Source organism: Amblyomma americanum, chromosome 11 (genome assembly GCF_052857255.1).
Source record: "Amblyomma americanum isolate KBUSLIRL-KWMA chromosome 11, ASM5285725v1, whole genome shotgun sequence".
NCBI lineage: Eukaryota > Metazoa > Arthropoda > Arachnida > Ixodida > Ixodidae > Amblyomma > Amblyomma americanum.
The window spans coordinates 75,962,313-75,975,910 of NC_135507.1; the positions used below are offsets into that span (position 1 = coordinate 75,962,313).

The window sequence follows — 13,598 nt, forward strand, 5'->3', positions numbered from 1 at the left end:
AAGTTTGTTCCCTTCTTATGGGGCCTGGTGAAAAGTTCGATGAGCGCGAGATTACAGTTGAGAAGCGAAAAGTTAAGTTCATCCCATTTCAAAGCGGAAGCATGCAGGCAACGGGCGTTTGTACAGGGGTCAGTGTCAGCGCGCTACAACAGCGACGTCTTAGTAAGAAAATGTTTGTGTCTGGCGTTACTTACATGTCAAGCGCGCTTTGCGAATACACATCTCGGTCGGCTGTTGCAGTGCTGCTCCGAGTTGGGAAAATTTCGAGCGCGGACCACAAAAGGTCGTAGCACAACAGGAGTGTATGAGTACTCACGCCTCGGGAGCGTAGAAGAATACACGGACTCCCAGGCCTTTGTAAAAGGGAGCCCTCACTTTTTCGCTCAGTGGTTGTTGCAGCCTTAGGCCATACTGAGTTGCAGAAAAAACAACAACGAGCGGGCAGTTAGAACAGGTAATGATGAATAACAGGAATAAAATAAAGCATCACTGCTCATTACGTTCTCTCGGGTTGTGCTCCAGTCTGCCCTATCTATAGTGAAATCAGCGGAGTGCCAGAAGTCATGAGTGCTCTACAGAGAGCCTGCTAGCTGAAAACTGCATAACAATACAAAAACGCGAACGGCACATCGACGTTATCCCCATCGCTGGAAGTTTACGTGAATGAACTGCTTGAGTCACGGTTCCTTCAAATATTAAATTTTCATTACCATGCAAATAAATTTCAAACATTTCATGACCATGGAGCACATAAACGCAGTTACCAATACAATTCTTTCACGCTTGCAGCAATTTCATGCGAACAACTTCAAGCTTTTTTTTTGTGGAGCTAATCTTCGCAGAAATGACTCTATCAACGTGTCATAAAATGTTACGCGGGAAGAGAAAACAGGGTGATAGTTTTTCTTTCTAGTAGGAGAGAGAGTTTGGGAAATATTGTACACATTAGGCAGAAAGTAGGACTTCCTGCGTGTTGAATGATACATGTTCGGCACGTGAACTCCCGTCGCTCAACATCAGTTTGTGTCCTTGCGTCGAGAGTAAAAAAAAAACTTTTCTCAGTCTTCCCTGTGTCGTGGAAGTCGGGAACTCTCAAGTTCCGCATTAATAGGCTGCCAGCGTAATTTATAAACGCAATGTTTCTTTGAAAAAAAAAAGATACTCCGCACGATCACCTCTTTGAATGCAGTTTCTCAGTACATAGTCTCCTAGCGTCCGTACATCATACATAGCAGCATAGTTAAGTCCGCGGATTCACTCGGATGATATTTTACGCCATAACATGCACCACGCTTTCCACGTACGCGCGCTCGCCTACATTCAGCTAAAGATTAAGCTCACGGCCAGGTCAGAGCTTAAAGATGGCAAGAAACGCAAAAAAAGAAAGCGAGACTGGGAGGCCCTTGTTTAAGGCCACTTCCGAGCCTCATAAAAGTGCCACAATTTGACAAACATTTCACACGCGTATATTTCCACAGTGAGTCCTTATATAAATTGTCTATACACAGTCTATAGACTTCACAAAGACTCTATTGCCTTGCTATAGATGTTTCCTTTTGTCTATTCATAGTCTATCGACTGTCTAAAGACAGAAGTCTACTAAAAGTGTATGGCCATAAATGTATATATTGTCTATAAGACTTGTATTGCCTGCACACTGTTCTCTAGGGTTTGTCTATGGAGAGTCTATAGACTTTATAGACAGGAGCCTATGGACAGCCTATAGACTGTGTAAAGAGATTTTTGTAAGGGCTAGCTGGCACCATAAATGTTCCGGCGGAAGGAAACTGCGGAGACCAGCCCTGCCGATCTCGGTTTCTTCGCCTCTTCGACAGCGCCTCCTCACTTTGCTATTTTGTGGATCATTTATTGAACTTTGACAACGATACATAGGTTGATGGGGCCTGCTAAACATCATAAAAGAACTGTTTTATCTACCGTCTTTTATCTCGCTCTTTTGTTTTTACATTTATCTTTGCGCTTAGTATACAAACACACCATCTGCGGGGATGCATTTCTGACGGCTGCGCTGCATCAGCACTTTGTACCGGTCGCTTAAATTTCATGAGCAGAGTAAAAAGCCTTCATTCCACAGCCTGCACAAAATCCGAACACCAACGAAGTTTTTTGTTTAGTTCATAATAAAGTTCGTATGTTAACCCCCAGGACGAATCGACCGATTCGACAGTAAACACGCGGTATCTTGACCAGCCACTCGCCACAGTTGTAACAGTCGTTTACGCGACGCGTTTGCATGGTAGGCATTTGTAAGAGCTCGTTTCCTTTCCTTCATTTTGGGAACTGTGTTATAAATAAATAAAGGTTGTAGAGAAAACTCTCCTGGAAAGGTAAAAACCGGCGGAACAATTTAACAGACGCCTGTACAACAAGGCATAGCCTGGCGTGCAATAACTCAAGGAGTCCGCCCAGGCGTGGAAACTCTTCCGTATCGGAGACCTCACTTCTGGTAACCACTTCCGGTTTGGTGACATGACTTCCGGCCATCACTTCTGGTTTGTGATGTCCCTTCCGGTGTCATTTCCTGTTTGGTGCCGTAACGTGGGATGTAACGTCCGCTCGCTCAGTCATGACTATGCAGCACGCGTCATCATTGACTTCATCATATGTCACATCATCAGTGAATGTCTTATCAGGTGTGACCCAATAGAGTTCCTGTATAACAACTAGAGTTCCATGTAGGTTCGCCATTTCTCTCCGCCAAACATCCAAGTTCTGAGGAAAAGCCGCAAATCTCGCATGCAGGAGGCAGTCTTGGTGCAGTGGTTAGGGCGAATACGGTTGCATTGGAATACACAGCTTGCTAGTAATGCGTCGGCTGCACCAGGGACTATCCCAATCAGTTACGAACAAAATGCTCGCCACGTGGTGGATGGTTGGCGCCATCTGCTGTATATGCCGCAAACCCCAAAGGTTTTCTTTTAACAGTCCGCGAACACTTGTGATAAACTGGCGTGTTGATAAAAAAACATCGTTTTCAGTGAACATGTGCACTAGGACAAAATAAAATGCTGCAAATCACGAGAACAGTTGGTGCATGAATGCACTGTCAACAATGGTGTAGTGCTAAGCGATGCAAAGGAATTGTCTTCTCCGCAATGAGCACATCCTTTCCAACCATGTGAGCGCATTTATCCAATAGAGGCGCGAGTAGAGCAGGGAAATCAAACGCGCGAGTCTAGGTACCTTATACAGTAACTCTAGGACACAAGACGGCACACTGCCAAATGACCGGACGATCTCATTATGCTCTCAATAAAAGAACGTTTTTAAAAATATAAAAATAACTGATATAAAAAGAACAGACTCACAAGGACGACGGTCTTCCTTTCCCGCTATTTTCTTTCTGTCAACATTTCCCCAATTGGCTCCACCAAGATACGCGCCTTCAAAACTTAGCTGTATTCCACAGCCAGCGAATAATATGACAGCCAGCTTTTAATAACCTGTCACCTTTGCTCCACTGGCATGATTAAAAGCCAAAAATGTGTTCAATGAGTAGTACTTGTGAAACAACTGCATTCTAGTTTTTACAAAAGTGACGAGCAGGAATGATTATTAAAAAAACTGTCATAAAATTAAGGAGGGAGGAAAGCAGGGACTTTCGGAACTGCTGAGCATTCAAGTGCAAGGTAAGAAAAACATGCAAGAAATACATTCAAGAACGGATACACACAAACATAAACATGCGCGACTACGTAGACGCAGACACCAATACTCACCTACACGCTCCTCACATACACACGTGCAGAGATCACAACGTGTCTTCATAGAAGTCATATCTAGCCAACCCATAAGTCAAAAGAGGAAATAAACCTACACTACAGCAGATGAACATCAAGACAAAATGTTAAAATAATCCGGGAGAATGCAACTAAAAACCTAGGCGAAAGCTGCGTCAATCATAAAACACACAACCAATATTATATAATATACGCAAACAAAGCGGCACATCACACGCGTCCTTTCAGAAATGTTGTCTTTGTTCAACAGTGCCAAGGAAGTTTCACGAAATCATTTTGCTCCTAATTTTGTTATCAGAAAGGCCTCAAGGATTTCTCAATGCACTTTGGCTTCGGCACGTGCCACAATAGTAGTGCCACTATACAATTGTTTGCATTTGTACGTCACGATATGTTAATGCAGGTTCCCTCTTTTATAGTTTTTTTTTGCATTCCTCTTGAGCGCATTGATTCTCTCATTGACACACCTTCCGGTCTGTTCAATGTATATGCACCCACAAGTGAGAGGCAGGCTGTACACGACGTTGGTGGAGCAGTCGACTTACTATTTTGCTCGCTTCTTCTCACGTCCAACACGTTTCGTGGTTAGAACTGTACAGATGCTTGGTAGCTTAGTAGGCGCGGAGAAAAGAAATTTTACGTCATTCATGTTGCCAGTCTTCAGCATGCGAAATTTCATCCATATATGGAATAACCTGAACTTGCTGTCTTGGTCGAGGCACACATGAAGTTTTCTTGCTACCGTTCTTTTTAGCTTTTTAGTTGAGAGAAAACTGACGCCACCCAATATTTTTTTAGCCCAACGTTTCGGGACCAACTCGGTCCCTTCTTCAGGGGTGACTAAAGTGTGCCAGCACAGCAGCGGGTTGCTGCCTTCGCTCTGCCTTGGTTAGCACGTGGCGCAGTCCAGTAAAGTACGCGGGGGAGAGCGTTCCTGGAGTCCTATTCATCGCCGCCTTTGTGAGCCGGATGTGCCATGAATCCACATCTCTACTCTTGAACAGGCCTGGCTCCACGGCCAAGACGCTTATATTTCTGTCACACGGCAAGTTTCAGTGGCCATCGAGTCGACGGCCTGCGAAATTTTCAATCGCCATCGAACTCGAAAGAGTTGTGTCGCTGCTACACGGCAAATCTTAATGGCCATTGAAATGGTTCTCGTGTCTTACGCCAAGCTTGTGTGGCGCCACAATCGCCACTTTGAATTTTGCAAAAATAACAAAAATAGTTAATAAATGTATACTAAATGCTTGAATACACGCATACGCGCATGTCGTTTAAAATCCTTTTAATTGCGCGCACGCGGCGGGCAGACGCAGACACTGCTGTAGCCACTCTAATACAAGACAAGCCAAAACCAAGGCAGTCCAACTGCGTCGGAGCGCTGCTTCGTCAGGCTTAAGATCTGGGTAATCGCCTTGATATCTGAAAAACTAGAGCTATTTGTCTCTTGAAACTTTACGTGAGGGTAAGAATGGACAAATCGAAGGCGAATACAACAGCTTAGAACACGATATTTTTTGAGGGATTAGCGACGAATCTATTATCGCTGTGATGCGGGCGGGCAGGGCGCTGCCGTGTCAACGCTAAGGACGCAAGCAACGCAAAGACCGCAACGAAAAATTAATGCGCTTAATGCGCTTAAAACCAGTCTTATACAATTTTAAAATTATTGTACTGACTGAATGCATTAAAGTTTAGGCGAATAATGTTTTCTCATGCTTTTGTACCGTGAATGTGTCGTGTACGAAAGTGCGCTTGGCGCAGCTCGAAGCAACGCTAGCAACCTTGGGCTGCGCTCGAAGACCCTCGAAATCTCGATGGAGTTCCGTGCTGCTCCGTTGACTCGATAGACTATTGACTCGATGGCCATTGAAACTGCCCGTGTAGCAGCGCTCGATCGCTTTTGAGTCGATAGACTATCGGTTCGAGGGCCTTCGAAATACCCGTGCAGAGGAGGTTGCGCTTCGGAGGATACGGGTCCGGGTTGCCCTAATTCCAGCTGTGACACGCAAGTGGCCGCATTTCAAAGATTTATATCCCCGCCCCGGGTGTACAGTCTGCAAGAGCAGAGACCGCGAGGCGGATATCCACCACCTGTTGTGGGACTGCCCGGCGCTCAACCCGACAAGAATTCGGCACCTGGCGGCAGTGGGACTCTCACAGGACAATCCGGATTCTTGTATTGCCTGGACATAGGGTCCATATCAACGTTCACTTCTTGATTTCATCAAGTCAGTCCATCTTTTTTCGTTTATTTAATCATTTTTTCATCTCTCACTTCATAGTTTTTATGCCCTGAGGCAATAAACATCGCTTCAAAAAAAATTGGCATTACCTCCTCGAAGGCTATTTGGGGGTCGGCGCGCTCGCAGTGTTAGGCCAGGGGATTGGATTCTGAATACTTTAGCGGGATGCCATTTTTGTGTTGCCTTATTCTTTGGTGGAGGTTTTTTGTTTTGCCGATGTATGAAGCCGGGAACTTGGAGCATGGGATTTTGTAGACGACACCTGATTGTTTTAGTCTGGGGATGCAGTCTTTCGGTCGTGGTAAGAAGCGGCTTATTGTCAAAACAGGTTTGTGAGCTACATAGATTCCATGTTTTCCGAGAATGCGTGCGAGTGACTCGCTGGTTCACCTCACATATGGAAGCACAACGCGCGCGCGTTTCGTTGTTTCATTGTTGGCTGATCCCCCTGTCCTCCGAGCTTGACGGCGACCCACGCGTTGAATAAAGCCACGTGTGTAGCCATTCTTCTGTAGGTCGGCGAGAATGGTGGCTTCTTTTTCTCCGCTTGGAAGGAGCAGATTGACTTTGCTCTCCTCAGGAGAGAGGAGGCCACGGATGCCTTGTGGGTAGTAGGTAGGCTGGTTAGAATTAAAATTTAGCTAGCGGCCGGTATGAGTCGGCTTCCTATACACACAAAACTTTATATCTACCCCTTTTCTTCTTATGAAGACGTCCAGGAATGGCAATGTGTTGTTCACTTCCCGTTCCATTGTGAACTGAATAGAAGGCTCGACTGAGTTGAGCTGTGCAAGGAAATTTTCGACCTGCGATGTTTTCAAAATGCAGAAGCAGGCGTCAATGTAACGAATGAAAACTTCTGGTTTTTCTTTAAACGACATAACTGCTTCCTCTCCGATGGTCCAATTGTCAGGCAGGCAGCAGTCACCGAGATCGCGGCGCCCATGGCAGTGCCGCTGGTCTGCTTATCAAATTTTCCTATGAAAGAGAAAGCAGTGCTTAGGCAAAACTGCGAGAGCCGGCAGAGTTCTTCTGGGTTCAGGCTCGTCCTGGTGCCTAGGTCAGCGTCCACTTCTAGGGCTTGCTTCGCTGTGGAAATGCAAAGGGCACAGGAACGCTGGTAAAGAGCGAGGCCACGTCGAACGAAACAATGCACTCGTCCGCTTCCGTGGCTGGAGTTGCGCATGTGGTCAGGGGCGATAGGACTCGCTGGAGGTAGGCCGAGAGTGCTTTAAGCGGTGAGATGGTGAAGTCGACGATGGGGCGCAGCGGAAAGCCAGGTTTATGAATTTTTGGCAGTCCGTGAAAGGCCGGTGCTGAGCCATTCCAGCAGATCAAGCGTAAGTAGAGATTTTTTGATTCCGGGTGTTGCTTGAAGGTGGATGCTAAAAGTTTGTTCATTCTGACCTGAAGTTGCGAAGTTGGATCCTTTCTGAATTTTTCGTAAGCTGCGCCGTCGAGGAGTGTTTTGACTTTTTCCTCGTAATCCTGTCGGTCGAGAACCACCATTGCACTTCCTTTGTCAGCCGGGAGGATGACGATGTTTTGGTCGCTGCGAAGGTCTCGGAGAGCTGACATTTCTCCTTAGGACAGGTTCTCCGGCTGTCGGCCGGGAATCTTGGACAGAGCCCTGATAGCTTTTAGCCCAACTTCTTCGCGTGCGGAAGATTCAACATGCTTGATACCGTCCTCCACAGCTGCCACTGGTTGTGCGAGGGCTGGCCTCGTTGACGTGGCGTTGAACCTGTGGTCTTTCTCTAAGCAAGACGTTTCGTTTGCAGACAGCGATCTCAATGATAGGTTGGTGACAAAGCTGGAGACGTCATCAGGCGGTCTACTTGCCTTGTCTCTCTCCTTTCGCAACTTGAAGAGCTTTGCTGCGTGTGATCACTTCTGTTCTTTTCTGCTGTGTTGGAGGAACAACTTCAGGCGAATGCCTTCCGTGAGTCGTTAACGTTGTCGGCGCAAGAACAGGTCCAGCTCCCTCCGCCTCAGGATGTCACAGCATTCATGTATCCTTGCGTGCACCAGTCGTCGCTCAGCCTGGGATACAATCTTCCCGACTTCCGGAGTGTGGAATAGGCGCTTAAGTCGAAGGCTTTGTGGAGCTAGAAGCATATCTCGACAGGTCTTGGTGAAATCCAGGTGGGTCTTGCACGTGGCCACAGTGTGGGAGCAGGTGACAAAACGCTTGGCCAGCTGTGCTGTCTGCAGGAATTGAACGAAAATATCTTCGACGCAAGTCCGTCTGGTTGGGTTCTTGAGATAGTTGAGAGAAAACTGACGCCAACCAATATTTTTAACTTTACCCAAAGTTTCGGTACCAACTCGGTCCGTTCTTCATGGGTGACTAAAATGTTCCAGCAGCAGCGGGGTGCTGTCTTCGCTCTCCCTTTGTTAGCACAAAGAGAAAAGCTTTTTTTGCAGCAGACTTACTGCGACACTGCGTTGATTGAATACCCTGTTTTCTCAAGACCATTTTTCTGGTTTTCATAGCTGTTCTTCACTTTGTGCGAACAGCTTCTGCTGAGTGCGGCTTGAAGAAGACCAGCAAGGATATCATGTTTGATGATCATAGAGTGGGTGCTTTCACGAGCCAAGAGGATTTTTTTTTGGTGCGTAGGTTACTCTTACAGCAAGGAGTGGAGCCAGCCCCACAAACGTCGAACAAGAATTGGAACTTGAAGAAATTGAACTTTATGGCTCTGTGATAATTGCAATTTAAACCTCAAGCCTTATTTTTCTTCCCCGGTGAAGAGGCGTACAAGTACGGACATGGCGGCATCAAATTTGCATCCAGGTGCTAATTTAAGCATGAGAAGGTGGTTATCTACGGGCCTCAGGACTTTGTGACCAAGAATCTCTACCAAACTGTTGGAAATCCGTTTATCTATGGCAGACAAGTATACCTCACAAAGCACGTGTGCGACAGAAGACCCAGTGCATATCCCCTCTTTCTGCACATAGAGAATTTCTTCTTAAAGGACCTAGCCGTGGAAGTCAAGTACAATTCAAGGAGGGTAATGAAGTTGTTTGTGATTAGACCGGTTGCACTCTGGAAGCTGATTCAGCTAGTGCGTTCAGTCTTCTGCCGGACAGTTTTTAGGAGTTTCCAATGTGGAACGTATCGTAAAGGTCTTCCACGTCTTTACAAAAGGCCGACTTGGCGCAGTAGAGGCTTTGAAGAGCATTGGCTTCTTCAACTGATCTTTTAATCGAGGAAGAGTCTTCGAAGGAACGACGCCTCACCCGGTGCTGCAGAAACTTGCTAACTGCGGCCTGCCATATGTTACCTTTTTTCGGCACAATTGTCCTCAGTGGGCTTCTGGTTTGTGAGTTTTGCCTTAACGAGTACCTCAAAGAAGTTCTCCGACGAACCCTCTCCAGGAATAGATCTTGTACAGCAAACCCCCCTTTTTTGCTCTTCATGGATACAATAAAGATACGTGACCCTTTCATATCTTACCAAGCGGCGATTTGGCTGATTCAGCGCGCACGTGGGTATTCCGGGCACTGTCAATGACTATGATTTCTCTCGGGTATTAATGCAGATGTGGTCTAAAAAATAAAGCTGGTTGGAAGTTTGCGCTCTGTCCGGTCGTTACGGTTCTTGTCTTCCTATTTTGAGGAAGTATATTTGTTTAATGCCCAATTGCAAAATAAACCAACTCGCCCGGCAGAAAGTTTTATTCAACAAAAGCCCCGCTACTCGTATAAAGTTTATTCTTTTTTTCTCTAAACATCCCTCGTTTTATGCCAAAGCGAGACCCATTACAGCACTCAGTGCAGTTCGCAGTCACTCCGCAAGGCAAAAAGGAAGCGCTGCGCACAAAAAAAAAAATCTTCGGCGTGCGTCTCCGGGATGCTTTGCAGCATTTAACACGCACTATACACAGAATGAACTAAAGAGATTTAACGTCAATGAGTCAGGACGCTAGAGCGCAAAGTCAGTGCCACTGGAGGGCTCCTTTATCGCGTCACCCGACTCGAAACAGCGCCGCGGCGCGGCAGCTCCTGCCAGCATGCAAAGCTCTGCCGAACCTTTGCGCGAGAGCTTCATGACCATGAAAGGTACTTAAGGACTCTTGTTTAAGTATGTCTGGTTTCTCTTTGTCATTTTTTGTGGTATGGTTACTCTTCTTGCCAGAGGTATGTTACACAACTACGTAAAAGAAATCAGCCGGAATTTCACTTACCGGATAATTGACATGCATCCCGTACCTCTGAAAGGCTGCGACACGGCTGCTGAATATTTCCATGGGCATGTCTGCCAGAAAACCAAAGGCGGCCATTTTGACGCAGGCAGCGATGACTCGACAATCGGATCTCCTGCATAATGCAGAGAGTTAGGTTGAAGGACTTCCACAGAGCTCGGCAGCGGTTTTGGTGATTAGCACCAACTGTGAAATAGCATATCTAGCATAGCCATTGACCCAATGCTCTGAGGAGTGCGTCCATGTTAAAACAGGAATGATTTAAAAAAGATCAGATGCCACGAAAAACGAGCAGGACGAAGAAAAAAAATTCAGAGGGCACTTAAGGCAGCCTGCGGATTGCGAAGACGAAACCATTGGTGTTTCATCGTAAGTGTTCGACCATGAATCAGGCTGCGCACTAAGAAAATACATGAAGACACATCTTCTAACGCTGATCCACAAAAGGTCCGAAACAAACTCTTGGACACCCGGTTAGAATTTCCATTCGCGATCCCGTTACATAACACACGTAGCTGAGGAGGACGCCATTGCGTTGGATGCACCTCACCCAACTTCCAAAACAATTATTTCTGACTCGCTAGGGGCATGTCGGGACGTCGAGCAGGGCTGGGTACCGTACCTCGGCTACCGCCTTCTCCAAAACAGCGTCTACACCGGGGACCCCTCTCACCGTAAAATCGTTTGTGCTCCTGCTAATAGGGGCCTACAGGGAAATCAGGCAGCTGACGCCGCCGCCCGCGCGCTCTCTCACCGGGCATTCTCCTCCGACCCCGACGATCAGGAATTCGAATTCACTCCTATATATATATATATATATATATATATATATATATATATATATATATATATATATATATATATATATATATATATATATATATATATATATATATATATAGGAGAAAAGGCGAATGAAATGAGGGGCTCGCTTCACAAACATATGAAGCCAACATTCACGAAACCATGGTGCACAGGGGAGTGTTTGTATTTTTCTATTAATTTGTAGTGCCAATCAATTGGTTTAAAGAAAATCACTTATAAAGCAGCAGAAGAACAACCATGCCGCCGGCGAAATCCGAACCCACGACCTCCGAATAAAAACAGCAGAACCAAACCAATCGACTGGCACTACAAAAAAAAAATATAAACATTCCCATGTGCACCTTGGTTTCGGCGCCTGTTGGCTTCCTTCATATATATGAAGGAAGCTAACAGTCACCGAAACCAAGGTGCACAGGGGAATAATTGTATTGTTTTCTTTACTTTTTTATTACTTCGATTAATCTGTCGCTTAAAGAATATTACTTACAAAGCAGTAGCTGCTTTATAAGTAATTTTCTTTAAGCGACAGAGTAATCGAAGTAATAAAAAAATTAAAGAAAACAGTAGAATTATTCCCCTGTGCATCTTGGTTTCGTTGACTGTTGGCTTTCTTCATGTGTTTGTCAAACGAGGCCCTCATTTCGTTTACCTTGTGTGCTTATATATATATATATATATATATATATATATATATATATATATATATGCACAGTGAAAAGGTCACAACTGGTTCGATTATCTAGGTTTATTCACCAACGGTTTCGGACGGTGGACCGTCCTTCATCATCAGGACGGTCCACCGTCCGAAACCGTTGGTGAATAAACCTAGATAATCGAACCAGTTGTGACTTTTCACTGTGCAAGTTTTCACTGGCCCGTTGAGCAACCCTAACTGCTTCCACTATATATATATATATATATATATATATATATATATATATATATATATATATATATATATATATATATATATATATATATATATATATATATATATATTCAGTGTCATTGAACAATTTCTTTAAAAACCTAAGCTGGGAAACTACTGTTGACCTTATTTTCGATCGTTGGCTGTTATTAGCTCATTCCTTACTTTTGCTCCGTCATCGGCGTTGGCGTCCGTATACCAACATGTCCCCAAATTTGCTGCCGGCAAAGTGGAGAGAGAAACACTACCTTCCAACTCTAAGGTGATTAAGGTTGAAGGGTTGAAAGCGGGTAAAAAGAAGAGGAAATAGGGCGAGAGGCGACGTGTGGCCCAGAGCTTGGGCGACCACCTCGGCTGGTTCGAAACCCACCGCCGGTCAAGAAATGAGTAAAAGCGTTCCCCGGCGCGGCACCCGTCTTTGTTCTTGATTTTCAAACCACAGCTAACGCTCATACACAACCGGCAGCCTTAAAATGGCCGTTTCGAAAACGACAAAACCCGAATACGACGAAACTGGGAATATGAATCCCGGCTATGCAGATTGTTTCACCGAAGACTTTAGACAAGTTTTAAAAGTGGCGATTTTGAGTTAGAAGAGCACTTTTTTAAGGCGTAGCAATGTCAGCGGTGTAATACATCAGAATACAGATAAGGCATGCTAATTAGAAGGTCGCATAACTAATATTGAATAGTTAACTTTAAACTAGTACTTCTAGGCTCTTTAATTACTGTGAACCGCGGAGATCATTGTAAGTAATATCCATGCAAGTTTTTAGGATTTAGAAAATGTTGTTACACTCTGCGCTACGGCCGAGCAAGTTACAGATATTTACTTGGACTGGAGAGGTTGCTTTGCCTGCAACTCTCTCGAAAGCGCATGTATTTTGGCGTGATGTAGCCAGAATTTCTTGGGCCACAGCACCGAGGATAACTGCGTTTTCGAAATTCTAAAAACAGATATAGATATTACATAAGAAGGGCTACATGGACTCGCAGTAATTGAGCCTATCAGCACTAGTTAAAAATATAAATATTCAATATTAGTTAACCCTCCTTGGAATTAACATGTCTTAGCTCTACTCTGGTGTACTACATGCCTGACAATTTCACGCGGAAAAAAATCGCTCTTCTAATTCAAAAAGCCTACTTTTAAAAAAAATTGTGTCAAGTATTAGGTGAAACACCCTGTATATGATGTAAAACAATATTACTACGCTTTGCATCGCGTGAAAATGGTGGTTTTTTTATGGGGGGGGGGAGGAAATGGCGCAGTATCTGTCTCATATATCGTTGGACACCTGAACCGCGCCGTAAGGGAAGGGATAAAGGAGGGAGTGAAAGAAGAAAGGAAGAAGAGGTGCCGTAGTGGAGGGCTCCGGAATAATTTTTTTTTTTGTGCCATATTACTTGAGGAGAAGAAGAAGAAGAAGGGCTCCGGAATAATTTCGACCATCTGGGGATCTTTAACGTGCTCTGACATCGCACAGCACACGGGCGCCTTAGCGTTTTTCCTCCATAACAACGCAGCCGCCGCGGTCGGGTTCGAACCCGAGAACTCCGGATCAGTAGTCGAGCGCCCTAACCACTGAGCCACCGCGGCGTGAAAATGGTGGACGAACTC

At 45.2% G+C, this 13,598-nt stretch overlaps 1 protein-coding gene across 1 annotated transcript in view; it reads right to left on the reverse strand.

Annotated features, from left to right (window-relative positions):
- The window catches only part of LOC144110406 (uncharacterized), a 90,794-nt gene that overhangs the window by 72,962 nt on the left and 4,234 nt on the right, over positions 1-13,598 (reverse strand). Inside the window, exons 3-4 of the mRNA XM_077643263.1 lie at positions 10,207-10,339; positions 317-411 (exon numbers count right to left, since the gene is read on the reverse strand). Of these exons, the coding sequence (XP_077499389.1) occupies positions 317-411; positions 10,207-10,302 (191 nt within the window). The 5' untranslated portion in view covers positions 10,303-10,339. The remainder of the gene's footprint in view (positions 1-316; positions 412-10,206; positions 10,340-13,598) is intronic.